The sequence below is a fragment of the Grus americana genome, chromosome 16, assembly GCF_028858705.1.
Source record: "Grus americana isolate bGruAme1 chromosome 16, bGruAme1.mat, whole genome shotgun sequence".
NCBI lineage: Eukaryota > Metazoa > Chordata > Aves > Gruiformes > Gruidae > Grus > Grus americana.
Window position 1 is genome coordinate 855,068 of NC_072867.1, and position 23,291 is coordinate 878,358.

A 23,291-nucleotide genomic window follows, 5' to 3' on the forward strand; every position below is an offset into this window, starting at 1 on the left:
AGGCCTGTAGCTAGCGGTGTGCCGCAAGGGTCAGTGTTGGGTCCAGTCTTATTTAACATATTCATCAATGACTGGGAGGAGTGGCCAACACACCAGAAAGCTGTGCTCCCATTAAGCGAGATCTGGACAGGCTAGAGAATTGGACAAAGAGGAACCAAATGAAATTCAACAAGGGCAAGTGCAGGGTCCTGCACTCAGGGAGGAATAACCCCAGGCACCAGTACAGGTTGGGGTTGACCTGGTGGGAAGCAGTGCTGTGGAGAAGGACATGGGAGTCCTGGTGGACAACAAACTCTCCATGACCAGCAGTGTGCCCGCATGGCCACAAAGGCCAATGGTGTCCTGGGGTGCATTGAGAAGAGCGTGGCCAGCAGGTCAAGGGAGGTTCTCCTCCCCCTCTACTCTGCCCTGGTGAGGCCACATCCAGAGTTCTGTGTCCAGTTCTGGGCTCCCGAGTTCAAGACAGAGAGGGAACTACTGGAGAGAGTCCAGCAGAGGACTACAAAGTTGATTAGGAGACTTGAACATCTCTTGTATGAGGAAAGGCTGAGAGAGCTGGGTCTGTTTAGCCTGGAGAAGAGAAGACCAAGAGGGGATCTCATCAACGCTTATAAATATCTAAAGGGTGGGTGTCTAGACGATGGGGCTAGATTCTTCTCAGAGGTGCCCAGTGACAGGACAAGGGGCAACAGGCACAAACTGGAACACAGTAAGTTCCATCTCAATACGAGGAAAAACTTCTTTACTCTGAGGGTGACTGAGCACTGGGACAGGCTGCCCAGAGAGGTTGTGGAGTCTCCTTCTCTGGAGAGATTCAAAACCCACTTGGACACGATCCTGGCAACATGCTCGAGGTGATCTAGGTGATCCTGCTGGGATTGGACTAGATGATCTCCAGAGGTCCCTTCCAAGCCCTACCAGTCTGGGATTCTGTGATTGCCATTACATTCAATTATGAGATGCCAAAACCAGGTAAGGCAGAAGAAAGCAGCAACATCTCATTCCTTTCAAAAGACATCTCAATCTGGACGTTTTCATAACATTTCAAAACATTTAACACTACTCACAATTAAAAGATGCATTAGTACAGCATGGTCTTCCAGGCTTACACTATGCAGAAAGTTCAAAAAAATTTTTTTATTTTTTTTTCCCCAAAATCTAAAAAAGATGACTAAGGTATGGTATGACAATAACCTTCAAATATATGAGCAGAAATGTAAGTGAGAAAGTGTACGCACACTTCATTTCACTGTATGCAGAATGAATAGCAGCAGACAAGTTTCTGGAAGACAGATAATTTATTTCCTAATATCTAACTCAAAAGACTCACTGACACTTCAGCTAATGCAACTTCATAGCTAGCTGTCACAAAAAGGCACCATCCCACCTCCCTCCCCACTCTCCTGTGCCCAACAGTGCCTTCTCTTTTACCCTATTATCCAGCTCATCCAAAAAGTCTGAACAGGAAAATTAACATTACCTCAAAAGAAGGATTAGTGTTCTCTCAGTTCAGTTCTTTGTAGATTGGCTTAATACGATATCAAAGCTCACCTTTCTCATGTTTAGGCTTCAGACTGCATTTCTCAGCCATAACATAGTATGTCTCTTGGTCAAGGTTAAGAACAGGACAGAGATCTGACCTGAAGTGCACAGGCAGGATCTGGGATCTGTCCTGCACTGCAGCTGGATCAACAGTTATCTCAAGATCCCTTACATCCTCTATTTATTTATATTAAAATATAAATATTTTTATATTTTTAATATATAAAATTTTATCAATATATTAATATAAATATTTATATTAAAATATACATATTTTCAGAGATTTAGAGTCCTACAGATTTCCCCAGTAGGATGCGTATAAATAATCAAGCCACATGGAACAGCATAAAGCTGAACAGCTGATCAGAGTAAGCCATAAAAGCCCTCTAACTTTCCCAAAGACACCAGTTCACCACAGCAAACACTTCTCTTTCCTAGCAAATCCCCTCCAACCATTAAGATTTCCTGCCCACCTCTGTTCCTCTGCCACTGATCCCAACTCCTCCTCTCATTCTTTCCATAATTCCCCTTCTCCATGCATTTGTTTGATTTAAGAAAAAAAGTTGTAAGTCCACCTGACCTGCACCAGACAACTTTCCTAGTGAGAGGCTGCAGCACTTTTTTGTTCCAATTTTACGATCTGTCTGCCACAGAAGTATTAAGGTTTTGTTTCCTGCTCTATCATTTTTTCCCCAGCTCTGATCTGCACCCTCTGCACCATGCAAATGTAGAGGCAAAACACTCTCATCAGCTTTGGACAGGCTTCTTGTCCACTGAAGAACCACAGCAGATGTTTATTGAGCTGTTTACCCAACCACAGTATCTTTATTTAGATTTCATCTGCTTTTTTTTTTTTCCCTGGAAAAAGATGTACACCCCCAAGCAAAAACACATTTACTATCTCAACTCTAACCTCCATAATCTCAGGAGGTTGGCTTTTGTTATACCTACGATTTCAAGCCGTTCCCATACTGCCCAATTTGAGTTGACTCAGGTGATCGCTTGGCTGATTTACCAAATTGAATAACACTGGCAGCTTCATCTAGAACAAGAGACAAGGAACAAAAAATGTTTATTTTAATATACAGACACACACACTCACATCTTAAATAAACTTATTCACCACTAACTAACATGGAAAGACTATAGCATGGAAGAGTCCAGAAGCCCAAGCCAAAGACTCATCCTGAAGCTCGACCATACAGCCCTGTACGATATACATTGCTTGATGGCATTTACATTATCAAAAGCTTTGTACAGATGCCATTATGCTGACAAAAATAATTTTAAGTTTCAAGCTAGCCCAGTGCCCCATCTGAACTGCACAAAGACATTTGTTTTCTTTTTTTTTTTTTTTTTTTTTTTACACAAAAGAATGTCCAGAAGATGATCTGTTGTGTCCACCAAGGTTATCGACACGCTCACAAACCAAAACATACCCTGGGACACTGCAGCTCTGCTGTACTGTGGGTACTGCTGACACCACAGACTCAAAACCACTGGCATTAGAGCATAAGTCAGTACTATAAAAAAGGTCTTGAATTTAGGATAAACATTACTTTTTCTTCACAGTGTTGAACTGAACACTCATGATTAATTAATGCACTAGTAAGACAAAAGCTATTTTTTGCAGCAGATTGCTGGAGTACTGACAGCAGGACAGCTGTGGGTGAAAAGGCAGTACTAGCAAGTACCACAGCAATTAACAGAGTATTTTATTAGCACAGACAAAATGAAAGGATGTGATGGCTTCGCAGCTGAGAGGGTTTGTCATTTTTAGTTCAAGTCTTTCTATTGTTCAAGGGATAAAGCATTTTAACATCATCCATAGGGCAAAACAATTCCTCTCCCTTCCTCGAAGAGATAGCAATCATTTCACCATAGAGTTTACTGGGAGAAATGAAATGCAATTCCAGAGACAAGGAACATGAAGTGCCTTAACAGGAAGGCTAACAACAATTACAGCCCTCAAATGTGTATACAAGCTGTGAGGGAGCACAGGACATCTCACCCCACCAGCCAGCTATGCAGAGGCTGAGCCTGTGGACAAGCTGGATTTAAGCACACAGGAGACTTACCCAAGTCCACCAGTACTGACAGTGAGTTTGTACAGTAAGAGGTTTAGTACTAATACCATTGGTCTAACACAAAATCACCAAGCTGGGTGTCAGAATGCCATTTTCCACTGAAGTGACATTCAGGTTTAAAGCCACAAACTACAAGGCAAAAATACAGGAGAACAACTGTGCAAGCATCACGTTGCCTCAATTCAGTATGTTCATAACGGAGGTCTGCAACTATTTCAAAACCAACTTTTGACTGGATGAGAGTACCTCTTCCTTTCCTTCAGTCTACTATAGTATTTTCTAGCCAAACAAAAAAATTTTAGATTATCTCGTATTTGGAGGTGTGGGTAAGGACATTGATGATGATATGATTATTATTACTATTATTACTATTACTGTGTTAGTTTTAAAGCCTAGTCAGAAAAGAGGACAGGGGATATTCTAAGAAGAGAAAGCTACTGGAACCCTTTTGCCATACAAAAAGTTGTATCAACAACTATTTTAAAGAAAACTTTGAGAAGCCTAAAAAGGGAAGAGAGTAATTGTCTGAAGCATTTCCTCTCTCAGAAAAGGTGACCATATGGTTTATCACTCAATGCTGGATGTCCAAAACCAGCCTATAAAGATTTTTCTTTCTGGGCAGAGGGGCAAAGATGATGCCGAGCAAAGGGGACTGCGAGGGAGCATCTCTCTGCTCCAGGCTTGCTGTCTTTGGCAGAAATTTAATCCTTACCTCCTCCCAAGAATTAAGGTACAAATGATTTTTGTCCCAGCATTTTTGAGTTAAGTCTCTGGAGGGAGTTTCACTTAAGGCTATTTTAGTCACACTGTCTTCATTTTGTCGTGTCTCAGAGTTACTGGATTTAAAAAAAAAACAACAACAAACCAAACTCACTCCCTGGCAACAAAAAGGGGGGTGATGTGATCTTGCCAAACAGACAAGAGAAAAAACAATCCAAAGGAATTTGCTCAAGATGGCAAATTGATCTTCTGAGCCCAAGAAAAGGAATCAAGGGCACAGATAAAAAGTTTCCTAATAAGAAACATCAGATGCCTGGGATGAAGAACTGAGGAACGGAGCTGTTTAGTTCCTGACTGCTGGTCCTCCAGGACAGCAACAAAACACCCTTCTGGATGACAGACAGGCTGTTACAGCACACCACCAACATCCCTGCAGGCAGTTGCCTGCTCCCCCGCTAACAGGTCACCAGCCATACCTCCCCGCTTCCCCGCTACAGGTCAGAAAGCAGCCACTGAAGTCAGACCTGGCCTCACCCTTTGAGGAGAGTCCTCTCATATTTCCAAATTCTCCAGTTGAGAATACACTAAAGAAGGTCCTGATCTGAGCACAGAAAATTACCCTTCTTGCGTTCTGCATAAACTCATCTGCTGTATTTGCATTAGGTAGAGTACTTGAAGTGGACTGGACAGCATCCTCAAAAAATATCCCACAGCCAAAGTATCTGACTTAGTACCTGAGGGAAATCAGCCCAAACCAAGATTACTTCCAGTCAAGCTTTCCCTGGGACAGAGGAACAGAGGAGAAGCTCTGAGGTCTTTCACCACTGTAACAAACACTGACAGCCATGCACCTGAGGGAAATGACTGAACACAGCTAGTAACTGACAAATCAGTTTGATACACATTCCTGTGATTTATTTCAAAAATCTGTTAACTTGAGATGAAACGTCAATGTGCTACAAGGTTAAAGAGATATCTTTCCTGAGAAATTCATAGGTCACTCCCCTGAGAGTGATCCCGAGTGTCACTGCCTACACACAAACACATGTATACACACTTTAAAATAAGTGCTAGAATTCCAGTTACATTTAAACATTATTCCTCACTGTTGTGAGCCTTGGATAAACAGTATTTTAAAAATACAAGATCTAATAAAATAACCAATGCATTAGTACTTAGTTAACTGCATCCAGTAAAACAAAAGCACTTTGGAGCTTCCAAACTTCAAAAATATAGTTTAAAGGAGCAAGAACTGATATATTTACTTCAATCCTTGGGAAAGAAATGGAATGACTCCTCTTAAAAACTATTACAAGCCAAATGAAGCAGATGACTGGGATAAGCCAGCATGGATTTACCGAAGGCAAGTCACATATGACTGACCTGGTCACCTTCTACAATATGTTGGGTTTTGTGTGGCAAGGTTTTGGTAGCAGGGGGGGGCTACAGGGGTGGCTTCTGTGAGAAGCTGCTAGAAGCTTCCCCTGCGTCTGATAGAGCCAATGCCAGCCGGCTCCAAGACGGACCCGCCCCTGGCCAAGGCCAAGCCAATCAGCGCCTCTGTGATAACATATTTAAGGAAAACAAAAGAGTTGAAAAAAGAGCTTTTGCAGCCAGAGAGAGGAGTGAGAAGATGTAAGAAACTCTGCAGACACCAAGGTCAGTGAGGAAGGAGGGGGAGGAGGTGCTCCAGACACTGGAGCAGAGATCCCCCTGCAGCCCGTGGCGAAGACCATGGTGAGGCAGGCTGTCCCCTGCAGCCCATGGCGAAGACCATGGTGAGGCAGGCTGTCCCCTGCAGCCCATGGAGGAAGGATGAGGGGGTGTAGAGATTCCACCTGCAGCCCGTGGAAGACCCCACACTGGAGCAGGTGGAGGCACCTGAAGGAGGCTGTGGCCCATGGGAAGCCCACATTGGAGCAAGTTCCTGGCCGGAGTGGTGGACCCGTGAAGAGGAGAGCCCACGCCAGGGCAGGTTTGCTGGCAGGACTTGTGACCTCGTGGGGGACCCATGCTGGAGCAGTTTGCTCCTGAAGGTCTGCACCCCATGGGAGAGACCACGCTGGAGCAGTTCGCTCCTGAAGGTCTGCACCCCATGGGAGAGACCACGCTGGAGCAGTTCGTGAAGGACTCTCTCCCGTGAGAGGGACTCCATGCTGGAGCAGGGGAATGTTGAGAGGAGTCCTCCCCCTGAGGATGAAGAAGCGGCAGAAACAACGTGTGATGAACTGACCGCAACCCCCATTCCCTGCCCCCTTGTGCCGCTGAGGGGGGAGGAGGTTGAAGCCGGGAGCGAAGTTGAGCCTGGGAAGATGGGAGGGGTGGGGGGAGGTGTTTTAAGATTTGATTGTATTTTCTCATTGCTCTACTCTGTTTTGCTTGGTAATAAATTAGATGAATCTCCTCTCTACGTTCAGTCTGTTTTGCTCATGACAACAATTAGTGAGTGATCTCTCCCTGTCCTTATCTCGACCCAAGCCTTTTGTTATATTTCTCCTCCCCGTCCCGCTGGGGGAGGGGTGAGTAAGCGGCCGTGTGGCACCCAGCTACCGGCTGGGCCTAAACCACGACGTCCAACAAGGCAGCACTTTCTGTCCACATGGGGAGAGCAGTGATGTTTAGCTGGGCTTCAGCAAAGCATTGGACACTTTCCCACAGCATTCTGCTGGACACACTGGCAAGACAGACTGGATGGGTGGTCTGCAAGATGGGTAGGAAACTGGCTCACAGGCCACGCTCAAAGGGTGATTGCCAATGGTTTTTACACCGGCTGACAGCCTGACGCAAGTGGGGTACCCCAGGGATCAATGCTGTGCCCCATGCTGTTCAACATCTTCGTAATGCCGGGATCGAAAGCGCCTCACCAGGTTTGCTGATGGTGGTGAGCTCAACACATCAGAAGAGAGAGTCACCTCAGACAGAGACCCGGATAGGCTGGTAGAGTGGGCAAGCAAGAACTGTATGACTTCAAGGGAAGGGCAAGGTCCTGCACCTGGGATGAAATTACCAAAGGGTCCAGTACAGGCTGGGGAGCAGCTGTGCTGAAAGGGACCTGGAGGTCCTGGTGGACAACAAGCTGAACATGAGTCAGCAGTGCACCGCTGCAGCAATGAAGGCAAACAGGATCCTGGGCTGCATCCACAGGGGCATAGAGATGCGTTCATCCCACCCTGCTCAGCGCCTGTCAGGCTGCACCTGTGTCCAGTTCTGGTCTCCTCAATTCCAGAAAGATGCAGACAGACTGGACAGGGTCCAAAGAAGATGATCAAAGAGCTGGAGAACCTGCCCTATGAGAAAAGACTGAAGGTGCTAGGTCTCTTCTTCCTAGAGAAGAGAGGGCTGAGGAGGAATCTCATCGCAGTATTCCAGTACTTAAAGGGCAGCTACAAAAAGTATGAAGGCTCCCTCTTCACAAGGAGCCACATGGAAAAGACGAGGGGCAATGAGTACAAGTTGCACTGGGAGACGTTTCATAACCAATTGCTGGAACAACCTCCCAGGGATGCAGTGGAGTCCCCATCACTGGGGTTTTTCAAGATGTGACAGGACAGTGTGCTAAATCATCTCATCTAGGCTCCCCTTCCCACAAAAGGTTGGACCAGATGAATTTTGAGGTCCCTTCCAACCTGGGCTGTTCTATGATTCTAAAATGCAAGTTAAAGACTTATTTTCTTCAATCCTTTAAGAATACAATTACAGATCACTTCCTAAATTAGGTGTTATACTTTTTCAACCTACAGGTTGATTCACTGAATCAACCTACATTTTGATTCATTAAATTCATCATGGAATCATAGAATGGTTTGGGTTGGAAGGGACCTCAAAGCCCATCTAGTTCCACCCCCTGCCATTGGCAGGGACACCCTCCACGAGACCAGGTTGCCCAAAGCCCCATCCAACCTGGCCTTCAACACTGCCAGGGAGCCAGGGGCAGCCACAGCTTCTCTGGGCAACCTCTGCCAGGGCCTCACCACCCTTTCTTCCCTATTTCTTCCCAATATCTCATCTAAATCTACCCTCTTAAGCGTAAGGCCATTCCCCCTTGTCAACAGTCCCTCTCCAGCTTTCCTGTAGCCCCTGTAGGGACTGGAAGGGGCTCTAAGGGCTCCCCGGAGCCTTCTCTTCTGCAGGCTGAACAACCCCAACTCTCTCAGCCTGTCTCCATAGCACAGGTGCTCCAGCCCTGGGATCATCTCCGTGGCCTCCTCTGGACTCACTCCAACAGCTCCATGTCCTTCTTGTCCTGGGGACCCCCGAGCTGGATGCAGTACTGCAGGGGGGTCTCACCAGAGTGGAGTAGAGGGGCAGAATCCCCTCCCTCGTCCTGCTGGTCACGCTGCTGGGGATGCAGCCCAGGACACAGTTGGATTTCTGGGCTTTTCTGTGAGCACACATTGCTGGCTCATGTTGAGCTTCTCATCCTCCAACATCCTCAAGTCGTTCTCCTCAGGGCTGCTCTCAATCCATTCTCCACCCAGCCTGTAGTGCTTGGGATTGCCCTGACCCACATGCAGGACCTTGCACTTAGCCTTGTTGAACTTCATGCAGTTTGCACAGACCCACCTCTCCAGCCTGTCAAGGTCCCTCTGGATGGCATCCCTTCCTTCCAGCAAGTTGATCGCACCACACAGCTTGGTGTCGTGAGCAAACTTGCTGAGGGTGCACTCGATCCCACTGTCCATGTCACTGACAAAGATGTTAAAATTCATGCAGCGCCTTCAGAGCCCAAGCAGTAGGTAAAATTCTCAAGCCTAAGTATCCTCTGCGGTGATGCCACTGACAACATGGGAAATCCTGATCTAAGATGTGCTGCATGAGATCTATTGTTTGGGTTTGTAATTAGTCCCTTATAAAAAAATATCCCTATTTAGTCCCTTATAAAAAAGCCAAACTTCTGGAGCAGTACTATCGTCCTAGTATCTCCCTGTGGGACACAATGCTTTTTTAGAAAAGATCTGTATTGTGGCACCACTGAATCCTCAGATCTTTTGATAACTTATGACTCAACAGAGATGTCTGCAGCTTGAGTACAAACGTGCTCAACGTGCTTTTGATCTTCAGACCACGCAATCCAGTGTGATCATTAAGAGAGCCAAGGCAGCAAGTTCTGAATGCAACTGCAGTAGGAGTCACTTGCCAAACACAACTAGTTTTTAGAAATGCTAATCACTTACACCTTCCACTAATTTTAGTTGAGGAGCTGCCATCTGGCTTGACAATCAGGAGCTATCAGACAGAGCACTCAAATTGGGCCTACCACTTTGCTATACTCTTCTCTGTTTCCACAGCTTGCCAGACAAATCTAGCAGTGTCCAACAGAACACCACCAATGAGACTGAACAGCAACAGGACAGAGTGACAGAGAGAACGTGTTAATGGAACAGTTCACTTAAGCAGTTCAGCTCTTCCCTCTGTGTGGAAGTGCCCAGATACACCTGGGTTCATTTACTCATCCCCTGAGATGATGCCTCATCCAGCCTTCTAAGCTGTCCTTTCAATGTATGGACGTTGACGCTATTTTCAAAATGAGAAGAGAAGGGAGAAAAGTCCAATAAAAGGTCTCCTGCTGACACCTCCTAAAAATCAGCTTTCAGAGATCTTCAAGATGCCTTTAAAAGTAGTAGTTCCTGCATCATCAGAAATTAAACTCAGATCCCTATAAGCCAGGGAAAGAAACAGCGAGGGGCCCATGTAGAGAGTTACAATAACAGACTCTCCCCAGCCACTTTTGTCTATGTTGACAGGCAAACAGTGCAGCGAATAGAGTTTCTACCTGGCTGCCCTTGGTCAAGTGACTTTCAAATGCATAACAAACTTATAACTACCACCCAGCGTTGAAGCCATGAAGATGTGATCACTAGGGCTAGACTCTGCATCAAAAGAATATGTCTCAGACTACTGAAAATTAAGAAAGGCTTTTTTGAAAGCACTAAACAAAGTTGCATACCAATTTTACATTCTGAAAAGCCTGGAAAGGGCCAAAGATATCTTCACAGTCTATTTAAAATAAAACTTTAACAAAAGATTTTCTTTCAGACACAGAATGAACCACACTTTGATGCAAGCATCAAGATAGTCAAAGGACATAAATTATAGGGTATTTGCTGTATAAGATGTATAGGGCTGTGAAATATCACTACAATCCACAGTATCTCGCAATCTTCTTTACAGGGTATCTCAGACTACCGAAGTCAGGACAAAATCCTTCAAGATATAGCAGAAAGATCAGTCAAAAGAAGCAACTGAATACTTAGCCAATACTTAAATCCCACTTTGTCACAAAATCATCAATACAGGAGCAACAACAGTGTAAAAGCTGCTGTTAGACTCTGTGGTATTAGAACAGACGTTTTCCACCTTCTACTCTTGATCCAGAGACAAACGCAGTTTTCAACACACGCAGGAAAGGTTGTATTTCTCCCTGATCCAAAGGCTTGTGAGAAGGCCACAGTTAAGTCTCTGAACTTGTATTATGGATGGGGCTCAATTGCTGCCTTCAATTCCATTGGTGACCAAAGAGCACTCTCAGAAGACCCGTTTAGCGTCCTTAATTGTATTACAGAGAATACACAGAAGGTATCTAGAGTTCAAACTGAATTCCTTCATGCAGGTCACAAATCTGTGTATCAGAGACTTTAATGTATTTTCGTAAGCATTAATAAACAGAACTAAATGCCTCATATCACAAGAGGATCTTAAAGCACTGCGGGATCATAACAAAAATGTTAGTCAATGCTTATTGACCCATCTCCTACACCTTCTCCAAAACCTTCCAATTTAGCCCGTTTCTGCCCAGTAGAAAGCTCCTCACAGGAGGATTTACCATCTTCAAGACATAAAGAAGGTGGTGCGATTCGACAGTGCTAAAGCAAAGCAAGGCTTTTCTCAGGCTAGATACAGCACATATTTACATCAATTCTTATGACACAGCAGAACCGCTACATTCTTCTCATACTCCTAAGATTTTATATTGTCAAGTATTGATCTCAATCGCAATGCCAATGATGAAACAATGGCAAAATGCTTTCAAAGCTAAGCTTTCAGTTTCTGCCATGGCACGCTTTCTTATTAGAGCTGAGATACACTACCTGCTTGGCAGCCTCTAATGGGGAAAAGGGTTATGGCCATCAAAGCTTGTGCTTATTTCCTTTTCTGGCTACACTACTCTCCCTCCAGCCCCAAGGCCAACTTCGGTGTGCTGAAAAACCACAGGCCAGGCTGACTCAACTCTATAATGCAGCAAAACAATTTTCTTTTGGCCAGATTAGTTTTCTGCAACTGAAGAGGTGAACAGTTTGATGTAAGATACAGTGCGAAAGAGCCAGTGCACAGGCAGGTACATGTATCCAGGCATGGAACATGCCCCTTTCAACAGAACCAAGCTGTTAATTCAGCTTAAGCCATGTAATAAAATCTCAGCTTGAAAATGCAGGCATAACTTCCTGTCACTTACTTGAATCCATTCCCATTCCATCATCCAAAAAACACAGCATGAATCCACCTCGTAGGTCTTCCTGTCGTTCTACAAGAGAAGAGTTATTCAGTACTCCCAAAAGCAAAAGAAGTTCCATAAAATGGAATCACTGTTCACGACAGAAGTAACACAATAAACTGGACTTTCACAACCCCAATACGGCTAAGCTGTTAGAAGAAACACCAGATTTTTGTTACAGAACGACTAAGAACTTCTTTTGCACTTATAACTGTATGTAAAGATATGCTACTGTCCAGGTTTTGGATGGGATAGAGTTAATTTTCTGTCTAGTAGCTGGTATCGTGCTGTGTTTTGCATTTAGTATGAGAATAATGTTGGTAACACTGATGGTTTTAGTTGTTGCTGGATGGTTGCAGTGCCTACACTAAGTCAAGGACGTCTCAGCTTCTCAGGCCCTGCCAGGTGCACAAGAAGCTGGAGAGCACAGCCAGGACATCTGACCCAGGCTGGCAAAGGGATGTTCCCTGCCACAGAACATCATGCTCCAGATAGAACTGAGGAGCAGCTGGGAGGTGGGATGGCTGCTCAGAAACAGAGTGGGCATTGGGTTGTTTTTGCAGGTGGTGAGCAACTGGATTTGTGCATCACTTGTCTATATATATTATTATATTATTATTATTATTGTTGTTGGTTATTCTCTTCCTTTGTTATCCTATTAAACAGTCTTTATCTCAACCCACGAGTTTGTTTTTTTCTTCCATTCTCCTCCCCATCCCACTGTTGGGAAGTGAGTGGCTGCGTGGTGCTCAGTTACTGGCTGGGGTTAAACAACTGCAAGAGCACAGTGTAAAAGCTGGCTTCTTAAGCATCTCATATAAGTAAACACTCACTTTACCTGACCTCAGCTGAAGGCTGATCTAAGTGCTTGCCCAAGTTATTTGTTCTTTTTGAAAGACAACAGGCACTGGGGCACAGGACAAACAGCAGAATCACAGAACTATTTAGGTTGGCAAAGATCCCTAAGATCATCAAGATCAACTGTTAACCCAGCACTGCCAAGTCCAACCACTAAACCATGTCCTAAGCACCACATCCACACATCTTTTAAATCCTTCCAGGGATGGTGACTCCACCACTTCCCTGGGCAGCCTGTTCCAGTGATTGACAACCCTTTCAGTGAAGAAACTTTTCCTAACATCCAATCTAAACCTCCTCTGGCACAACTTGAGGCCATTTCCTCTTGTCCTATCGCTTGTTACTTGGGAGACCGACCCCCACCTGGCTACAACCTCCTTTCAGGTAGTTGTAGAGAATGATAGGGTCTCCCCTCAGCCTCCTTTTCTCCAGGCTAAACACCCCCAGTTCCCTCAGCCACTCCTCATCAGACTTGTGCTCCCGACCATTCCCCACTTCATTAACCTTCTCTGGACACGCTCCAGCACCTCAATGTCCTTCTGGTAGGGAGGGGCCCAAAACTGAACACAGTAATGGGCATAAACACCCTCACTTTTATTCTACCAGGTCCAACACACATTTTGCAGCCTAAATCCAAGTTAAGAACTGACTTAACTGCTGACGTGCAAGGAAGCAGCAGGAATGACTTACCAGTATAAATGTCTATTCTTGTGGCATCTGCATCTCTACAAAGCAATAAAATCACAATCAGTATTCAAATATCAAATAGAAATGAAGCTAGAACTCATGCACATACAATAATTTCCAGAATGAACTGGCTGCACAGATCAAAGTCCACAAAGGCCCCACAGTCAGCGCTAACAGACAAGTTAAAAGACACATTGTTCTACTTTTTGCCTACTTGAACCCAAACTCTAGCACAAGACACTGCTGCCACATGACTAAACCTAGTTACTCGGAATGTCACCGGCTATTTAACAAAAGTCATATTAAGGGTGGAGGGTTGGGAATTAAATAAGCACATGCTTCTGTGCTCCCTCCTGCATGAAACAAATACCTATATTTCTTCTGTCAAGCTGCCTATAAAAAGTTTAATAAAACTCCGTCCAAATACATTCAAGGTTGTCATAGGAAACTGTGTCATTACAAGACCATTTAAGTAAACCCTTCATACACCACGCATCCCACTGTATTTGAAAAAGCAGCACATACAGCACTACTGCCCTCTTCTCAAAACCTATTTTCTTCCATGTAGACCCTTGGTTTGCTGATCAGAAGAATGCTGTTGTAGTGCTGTAATAAAACCCCACTTCCCAAACACCAAAGCCACTTCGTCTTGTTTCTGCATCTCCAGTCAAGCACAGCTACCTTCCTCCCAGAAGGCCAACTTCTAATTTGCCAGAGGAGGAACCAAGAGGTTGAAAAGAAAGCCAGACATTAATTTCAAAGACACCACATTTAACTATGTTGTAGAAAAAGTGAAAACAGCAGCAGTGCGCAGAGACACGTGGCTGATGCCCTACACAGCATTTTTCCTACACAGAATCTTCCAGTTTCAGCTCCTTACATTACGAACTGCATTGCGTGACAATTCACGCTTGATAGAAAACTATCTCAAAATATATCCATAATGCCATATCAGAATATTTTGTGAAGCTCCAGAGATAAGCATGCCAGGCTTGCAACACAGCTATAGCCTGGATTCCCGAATGCAAATATGAGAAATGTGGCCTAAACCCTGCAATTTCCAAGTACCAAGTCTCCTCTCAAGTGTCACAATTGCTCTAACCGTTCTTGCTCTGTTTTTCAACGTCCCACTTCTGATTTCATTTTCATCCTACCACCATGTTTGATACTAAGACTCAAGGATTATCTAAGTAGAGTCCCAGCTCTAGTAATTATTATTTTACCAATTTCTTTAAACAAAAAAACTTATTTTTTCCTTAAATCTATCTTATGTCTTCTAACCATTTTCCCTCCAATCTGAGTTGTTCCATGGTTCATTCAAACTTACCTTTTCAGGAATAATATTATGGTTTTTTAGGGAGTAGATATGGCAGTATAAGAGGACCAAGGGAAATATTCACACTAAACTACAGCAAAGTCTTCTATTTTGTATTTTTTGTAAAGTCTACTAGATGTGAAAATTGCTTGAGATCAACAAATAGACAGGCTAATTAAATCTTCACTGAATTTACCTTGGGAATTAGGCAGTCTCAGGTACATACCTGGCATTATCTACAAGTTCAGCAAGGGCACCAAACAAGAACTCATGGGTAGTTCTGCAACAAAACACAGAATCAGCAGGGTTACGCTGACACTTAAAAAGAGAGACCTTTAAATAAGAATTTCAACCACATTTTAAACAAATCCAACCGTAGTCTACAATACCACTGACAGCAGACTAGAAATGAGCATTTTACTGTCTACTAGACGCTGACACACAGCAGACAGGCTGCCCTATGGAGAATCTGATTCAACAAACTACTGCTCACCAAGGTCTAAAAACATCACATGGTAAACAGAGAAAATTATTGACCTAATGAACCAGCATATGAACCAGTCAACAGTTCATAGGAATACTTAATTATTCACCATGTTGCCAGGTCTGTTCATGGTAACCTAACACTGCCTATATGTAAAACACATACAGATCAGGATTATGCATAAGGTCTGTCTCCTCCATGCACATTCACTTTGCAGAAGTTATTTCTGACATGAAGAAGTTTCCAGATCCTGGAAGACTTCCAGCAGCTGCAACTGCTCCTAATCCAGAGAAAGACAATCTTCTGCCACCAATGTACCAAACTACTTTCCAAACTCAATGCTAAAATCGTCTAGCCGGGGGCCACTTAAGCACAATCTCAAAAGCCATGTTTAGTTTCCAGCCTCTTAACTGCCACCTTTTATAAGCAGCACCCGTTTGAAAACCATCAGTTATGTGCCTTAACCTTGAAAGAAGATACATGGTGAGAAAACCTTAAAGAGCTAATAAAAATCATTACAATACATTGTCTGTGAACATTAGTGTAATATCTCCACTGAACGCCCAACTTGGTGACCTATCTTCAAAATCTAACAATTATTTCAAATGTAGATGAGCCACATTGACTCAAATATTAACAGCAGCTACAAGATCTGGAGAAAGAGTTGCTGGAATTCGTTGCTCCTCTAGGATGCTCAATGAAGAGGCTTAGTCCTCACAAACTCTTTATCTACATGTTTCAGTTTGCATGAAACCTCTTCACATACAATCTGCTTTCACTACTACACAAAAAGGCCAACAGGTGACCAAACAGAAAGTGATACCTATTCATATTTTCAGCTGTTAAAGAACAAATACATAGGTACTTCCCATACATAAAATATATAGCTGTCCATGATGCTAATAAACACAAAATGAACTTTCATATCCATCAATGTCATGAGCCCTAACCCATCAACACAGCTCCAATCAGAGGTAAAACACATCAGCTTTCAAAGCTATCACTAGAACCACGAGAATGGAGATATCCATCTCTGCAAGCTCCCGCTTGTCCACGCAGAGGTAAGAGACAGAAGGGAACAGTGTTTGGAAGACTATATTCCCAATCAGAAAGCCTCCACAGAAGCTCAAACCTGATATTCTTTCCTCTGAGCAGGATTTCTTATGCACAGATTTCAAGTGCTCCCTCAAGTTTACAAGCACCTATTCAGCTCCACAAATCAACATCCCAGAAGTTTATTTGGAAGTAACTCATGTCAGGAAAAACCCATAAGCAAATGGATGCTTTAGCACTAGTAACTATGCTTTGTGTGAAGCTTTTACTCTACAATTTAAAAAGTAAGGAAAAGAGGCAAACAAGATACAAATAGGGATTTCCAAAGAAAGAAACGGGAACAAAATACCTGAAGAAATAGCTGTAGATGATAAGAGGAGAGGCAAGAGGAAACATGATTTCCACGTTGCCTGACACCATACTCAACTTGAACATCTACCAAAACTGGAACCTCTTGTGCTGACACAAAGTGAAACCTTGCTACAAGCAAGTGAAATCCACTCCACCTATTTGTCACTAACAAAAATTTATATACACTATAAATATCTTCTATTCAGTATATTAATCTCAACACTTAGACTTATCTTGTCAATATCTAATTAAAGTGCTTTGGCCTGATTCAATCAACTCAGCTTTAACAAAAGCCATGGTCTTGCCTTACAGTCAGAAGTGCCTGAAATACTTAACATCCACCATTATCAAGTGGTGACAATTTTCTCCCACCTCCCCCCAAAAAATGGGATTATTTTACTTGCAATGTAAGTTTAAAAAACTTGAAGCAAGCTGCTGGCAAAATGGAGTCTATCAGAGCTTCCACATAACCTGGAAACACTTGAGCATGAGCTAGATGGGCATCATCAGAAGCAACAGTAACCTCCATCAGAGCACTTGAAATACAACTATTACTGATCATAGAACTGATGAAATGACACATGGAAGGCGGAGTAGCGTTATCAAAACCTGCAGTCTCAGCAACAACTTAGCTTAGTGGAAGTAGACTGCTTCTGACTTTCCTACAACTTCCAACTTTCATTCAAGACAGCTCTACACAGGAGTGCAGGCTTGACACGGAATGAACAGGAAAGTCTAATGCTGCCAATTTATTGAAAGTTGGGTTACAAAAGGTGAAGTCAGACGACTCCGTAGAACATGACCGATTTCAAACACCTCTACAAACAACTGTTTTGAGTAACATCCCAAAGGAAGAAAAGCTTATTTTGTGATCAGTTCTTAGAGTATATCACCCCTGTTTGAACCCAGCTGGACTCCTGATTCTGCATAGTCAGGCAAGTACCTAATTACTAATGAAAGACATAAGACTATTTTTGTTCTGAAGGACGCCACATCTGGAAAAATTAAGTTTGACATCTGCATCAGGAAGAAGAGCTACCCTCAGTACTGCACTCCGTTTCAGGCCAGAACAGAAAACACGCACAAGAAGAAATGAGAAAATTTGGGGGTGGGGAGATGCTGTTGGTCTGTTATTACTAGTATTCCTCAAGTTATTTTGAAGTCTATTTGAGTGACCTTCTTCCACTCCAGCTGTATTCAACAGGACAGTTGTAGAAAAAAACCTCAAGTCCAATCACAAGCTAAACCCTACCTACTGCTAGAAGACAATTTCAGCTGTTCAACTTTTAACAAACTCCTTCAGTTTTGCATTAAAAATATTCAAAATACGCAAAAACAAGTTGGTTGGGGTCAGATGTGTTTTTGTGATCACCTCAATGAATGGCTTTGGAAGTATCTTAAAGTAGCAGCATTTAATTTTTAAGGAAAACCAATGTGAAGGCAGGCAGGTGGCTCTGGGAAGTCATAAAAACAATGTACAGGTAATTTTCATTCTAGGATCTAAAAGAACTTTCATGTGGAATCACAGGATGGTTTGGCTTGGAAGGAACCTTTAAAGGCCATCTAGTCCAACCCCCTGCAATAAGCTGGGACATCTTCAACTAGATCAGGTTGCTCAGAGCCCCATCTGGCCTCACCTTGAACGTTTCCAAGGATGGGGCATCTACCACCTCTCTGGGCAGCTTGTGCCAGTGCCTCATCATTCCCAGCGTAAAAAAATGTTCTTCCTTGTATCTAGTCTGAATCTGTCCTCTTTTAGTTTAAAACTATTACCCCCATCCTATCACCATAGGCCCTAATAAAATGTCTGACCCCACTCAACTCTTCATCAGGAAAAGCACTTGGAAAACTTGGAAAAGCACAGTGGTATTTTTATTAAAAAACCATGGCAACTGAAGTGATTCAGGTACATGCTGTGCAATTTGCCATCAGACATGGAAACATTAAGAAGCTATTGAAAAGATCTACTGCAAGTCCTCAGGTTCAGGGACCAAACAAACTGGCTTCTGTAAAGCACTTTAGATCAAGTAATCTGCATTAGGCATACTAAAACTTTTCCTAAAGAAAGTCTTAAAAAAAGAAAAAGAGAAAAAAACCTCATGGTTTCCTTCTCCACTTCAACAGCTAGATGGCTGATTTTTAACTGCAGTTACTTCTACCTCCACTACTATGAGAACATCTGTAGCACTGAAATGAAATTTGTCTGAGATGGTACAGTTTTCCTCAGCAAGAGAGAAGAGTCCAAAAGACAAGAGTCTCCATTATCAAGAGCCATATGCTGTTCTTGGGTTGGTTTCGGCCTGTTTTTTTTTCTCATTTTTTTTCTTGGGGGAGTAAGGAAGGTATTATTTGTCACAGGTTGCTTTCAGGTTGGTTTTTGGTTTGTTTTGTGGTTTGGGTTTTTTGGTTGTTTTGGGTTTTTTCTTTTCTTTTAAAAATGACTTCTATTGTCACCATTCCCGTTCTTAGGAAAACGTCTGGCTTATGCACTAATCCCCATAATCTCAAAAAGGCTCTTCACTCACGATGGATGAAAAGCCCTGGCTTTGGCTTATTCATACACCAGCTCCTCCTAACAATTTTGTAATGCAGTTATGTATTGCAGACATGTAGCACACTGCAAGTAGACCAGTAGCATAAGCGGAACAGAAAGTATGGCAGCAACACGAAGTAGCATTAATACTTAATACTTCAGGGTAGCAACAACACATCAGCCTTTTCTGCAGCACAGACATTATCATCTTATGAAGATGGTCATAGGTCTGGTGTTCTGCAGGCAAACACCAGCTGCTGACAGAGCTCTGCCATACGGCCTTCTAATCCATAAAAACATTTGTTTTCTGCAGCTGGACAGGAGAATTTCACAAATCGGCGACAGTACCAGGAATGTGACTCAGTATTGTCCATTGTCTTCAGGCAGCAGACTGTTCACTCCATGTGCAACTGCTACCAGCCATGCACGAGATAAGCCACGCAACACAGACCCAAGGGTGACAACAGGGCTGTTACTTTCTCTTCCTGTGTAAAACCCATTACTTTCCTGATCCAAAGAAATGGATCATAATACCCTTAAGATGTTAGTGAGACTTGTCTTAGCTGCTCTTGCAGATGTTATCTTGCATTACCAACAAAACCAGTCAGATCTACTTCAAAATCAAGTCGCCCGTATTTCCGTGCATCAGAAGTCTTTAGATTGCTGCAGACCACTGTGGTCCTTCAACTCTAAGCCTGCCTTCACACATTGAAAAGGAAAAGCAAGAAAATAAGCCTTCACTTTATTTTTTCTTCTATTGATGGTAACCATAAGAATGAACTCTTCCACAAAATGTTAGAAGACAATCTTATGCCGGTGATCAGCTGACCAAAATGAAGAAATGCCAAATGTGGTTCACATTGCTCTTCCAGGGCAGTTTGGCCAGAACAAGCTCTTTCTTTAAACTCTTCTGTACGTGGCACTACAAGGCTTATGTGTAATAGGCAGATCTCAGATGGGTGCTTAACCCTGCTAAACACCATTTCCTGTCGGCGCTTCCCGTTTTCTAGACATGCACTCACAAGTAACACACATTAAAGAACTTCATCTCTTCTCGGATTTTATTTTGCATCAGTGACATGCAAAAGCCACAGCAGCTTCAAGAAGCTGATCAAAAGAAGAATGTCATATTCCTGCTTGAAATATACCCATACAAAATATTTGTGTACAAATGAAACGAGATGCAGTGGGAGGATGACAGCCAGCACACACGCTTCTCCAGAGAGGTGTGGCCGTATCCTGGTTTTTAGCTCAGAGAAGATAATCTTCACAAGAAGCTGGGAGAGGACAGAGACAGGACAGCTAGCCCAAACTAGCCAAAGAGATATTCCATACCATATGACGACATGCTCAGTATATAAGGGGGAAAGCCAGCTGTGGAAGAGGGGAAGCTGCTCAGGGAAAGGCTGGGCATCAGGTTCCAGGCGATGACAAATCATATACTCTTTTATCAGTATCGTTGTTTTTATTTCTCTCTTCCTTTGCTGTCCCGGTAATCTGTCCTTATCCCAACCCACGAGTTTTACCTTCTTCCGATTCTCCTCCCCATCCCACCGAGGGGGGAGGGGTGAGCGCAGTGCTCAGCTGTCGGCCGGGGCCAAACCACAACAGGCCGTAAGAGTACGGCTGACCTAAAGGCTGTGCCTGCCTCCTCCCGGGACCCCCACGGAGGCCAGCCCTCTCCACGCACCATTATTCGCTACAAACCGCAGGCCCACCCGCAGTGCAGCAACACCCTGCCCGCGTGCGCCTGGCGGCCGACGCCGGGGGCAGCCCACGAGGCACCCAGGACGTGCAGGCCAGTGGCGCTGGGGTTGGCGGAGGGGGGGGGGGGGCAGCTCTGCCCCGCCATGCCGGCACGGCCTCAGCCGGGCGCACCCATACTCACCTGCCGCCCCCAGCACCGCCGGCCGGGGGCGGGGGGAAGGGGGGTGTGGGGCGTGCGGCGCGGCCTCTGCTGCGGGCACACAGGGGGCCGCCAGCCGCGGCACCACCCCGCCGCAGCCCTGCCCGGCGGCCCGCCGCTGCGCGGCCTGGTACTCACGAGTTCGTGTGCAGGTACTCGAAGGTGAGCTGGGCCCGGTTCAGGCTGCTGTAATTGGCTAAGGCCATGGCGGCGGCCGGGCCCGGACCGCGCTCCGCGTGCGCCGGCGGCCCCGCGCGCCTCGAGGCCTCCCCGTCCGCCACCGGTCACTGGCCCCGCCGGGAGGCCGGCGCCACGCGCGGAGCCCCCCCCCCTCCCCGGGACGTGGGCGTCAGCCGCTACCGCCAGGCACCCCACCCGCCCACCAGGGCCCCTTTGTCTCCGCTGCAATTGCGATCGCGCCCCACCGCCGCCCGCAGCCGCCCCCGCCCGGCGGGGCGGGGCCGAAGCGCTCACCGCCCATTGGGCGGGCCACGGCACGTGACAGGAGCGCCGTGGTGCGGGCTGCTGCGGCTTCTCTGCGGCCGCGTGACTGGCGTGCTCGGCGGGCGAGAGGCGGGTGGGAGCGGGTGAGTGCGGCGCGCGCAGGCACTGCGCCAACAACGCCGCAGCGCGCGGAGGCCCCGCGACCGCCCACGAGACCCCCCCCCTTCCTGCGCTTCCGCCCCGCTGGAGGCCGCGCGCTCGGCGCCATGGCGGCAGCCGCAGCTGCCGCCACCTCCCCAAGGGCGGGCGGGAGGGAGCGCAGGGCCGCGCCGGGCCGGGCCGCGCCGGGTAGGCCGCCCGGTAGCGGGAGCAGCGTCCAGCCCGCCGGAACGGTGGGGCCCGACCGCCGCAGGGGCCGGCGGGGGGGGGGAGGGGGGCGGCGCGCACTGGCGCCTGGCCCTGCTCCGCCCGGCCTGGCACCTCTCGGGGGAGGCGGCTGCGGCGAGCGGGGCTCGGTGGGCCCAGCTGACGGTAAATCTCGGGCGCTGGAGCAGAGCGGGAGAAGTTACCTCCCTGTCTCCCGGAGTCGCGGTGGCAGCGGCTCCGCCGGAGGGACGCGGCCGGATGGAGAGACCCCGCCACTGAAATCGTCCGGAGACTGTCGGCCTCTGCCTGCAAGAGAGCGTGGACGCCAATGGCTGCCTGGTCCCGGCCGCTGGCAGCGCATACAGGCGGTGAAGGCTCTGGGAAGTCATTAAGGAGAAGCGGCTCATACTTACTAAAGTATATTAATAGAGAGGGTATACAAAACCATAAATATCCTTGCTTCAGTCCTATGCCTTTGATTCGTCTTGAAATCGGAAGGGATTGAGCAAAGTGGAGCTGTCTTCCTTGTATCCTGTGCACACCTTGTCCCCCTCTAAACCACAGGCCGAACCCAGGAATCCTGAAGGCCAGAAATACTTTGTTGAATACTTCAGTTGCCCAGTGGAAAAACATACCAGATTCTTCTGAAATGGACTTTAAAACAGGATGGCTGCATCTCCTGTGTCTCGGATAATAGGAATCTGAACTAAAGATCCAAACTCTGAAGGAATTTAGTCTATGCTGAAACTGATGTAGTATATCTGAGCTATGCAGTGACAAATTTAATTATCTGTTAATCGTGATTGGTGAATGGCTAAAATCCAAGCTTCATATTTGAGTTGCTTGGCTCCCGTTTTGTTTGCAGTACCTTCTGGTCTGCGTGTTTGTGTGAAATGGGTCCCCAGTGGTATGCAAGGCAGAGCTGACGAGTCTGCAGCTTTGACCTAAGAACTTCACTTCCCAGCACAGCATTTAGTTCTGTTCATCCTCAGTTCAACCCATTCAGGTCTAAAGATTCCTTCCACCTAGCAAGTCGTGTCATTCCTGCTGATGGGGGTTGCTCTGTGCGTACATGTGTAGTCATCAGAAAGTCACTGCGTATGTGTGTGCAGTGACTCTTTTAGGCCTTGTCTCTGAGAAGCTCGGCACAACAGAACATCAAAGCTGCATGAAAGAATTAGGAAAATTGCTGGCAACAACTGTGTTTAGGTGTCATTAAGTTTATGACAAGTTTATGACAATATAACATATCTACTTGAGTCTTTAAGATTGTAGCATCATCTATTGTGCTCAGCTTTTATTTCATCATATTGCAGTCAGTATCAGAAGCAGATGCTCAAAAGCAATACAAATCCCATCAGTGTAAGGGTAAAGTAACTACCTGGTTACGTGTTCTTAAGGAACATGAACCTGAACTCATGCATCTCGTCAGCCTTGCCCTCTTTTGTACTCT

The 23,291-nt window shown here is 45.5% G+C and overlaps 1 protein-coding gene across 7 annotated transcripts in view; it reads right to left on the bottom strand.

The window, feature by feature from the left end:
- The window catches only part of MORC2 (MORC family CW-type zinc finger 2), a 61,454-nt gene extending 40,079 nt beyond the window's left edge, over positions 1–21,375 (bottom strand). For 3 of the 7 annotated variants that reach the window (XM_054844569.1, XM_054844568.1, XM_054844574.1), the window contains exons 1-5: positions 21,167–21,375; positions 14,928–14,981; positions 13,390–13,424; positions 11,803–11,871; positions 2,494–2,584 (exon numbers count right to left, since the gene is read on the bottom strand). In XM_054844569.1, the coding sequence (XP_054700544.1) occupies positions 2,494–2,584; positions 11,803–11,871; positions 13,390–13,424; positions 14,928–14,981; positions 21,167–21,234 (317 nt within the window). In that variant the 5' untranslated portion in view covers positions 21,235–21,375. Of the gene's footprint in view, positions 1–2,489; positions 2,585–11,802; positions 11,872–13,389; positions 13,425–14,927; positions 14,982–21,166 lie in introns of those variants that run through there. The other 4 variants (XM_054844573.1, XM_054844570.1, XM_054844571.1 and 1 more) reach the window with 3 other exon arrangements.
- Positions 21,376–23,291: the final 1,916 nt, after the last annotated feature.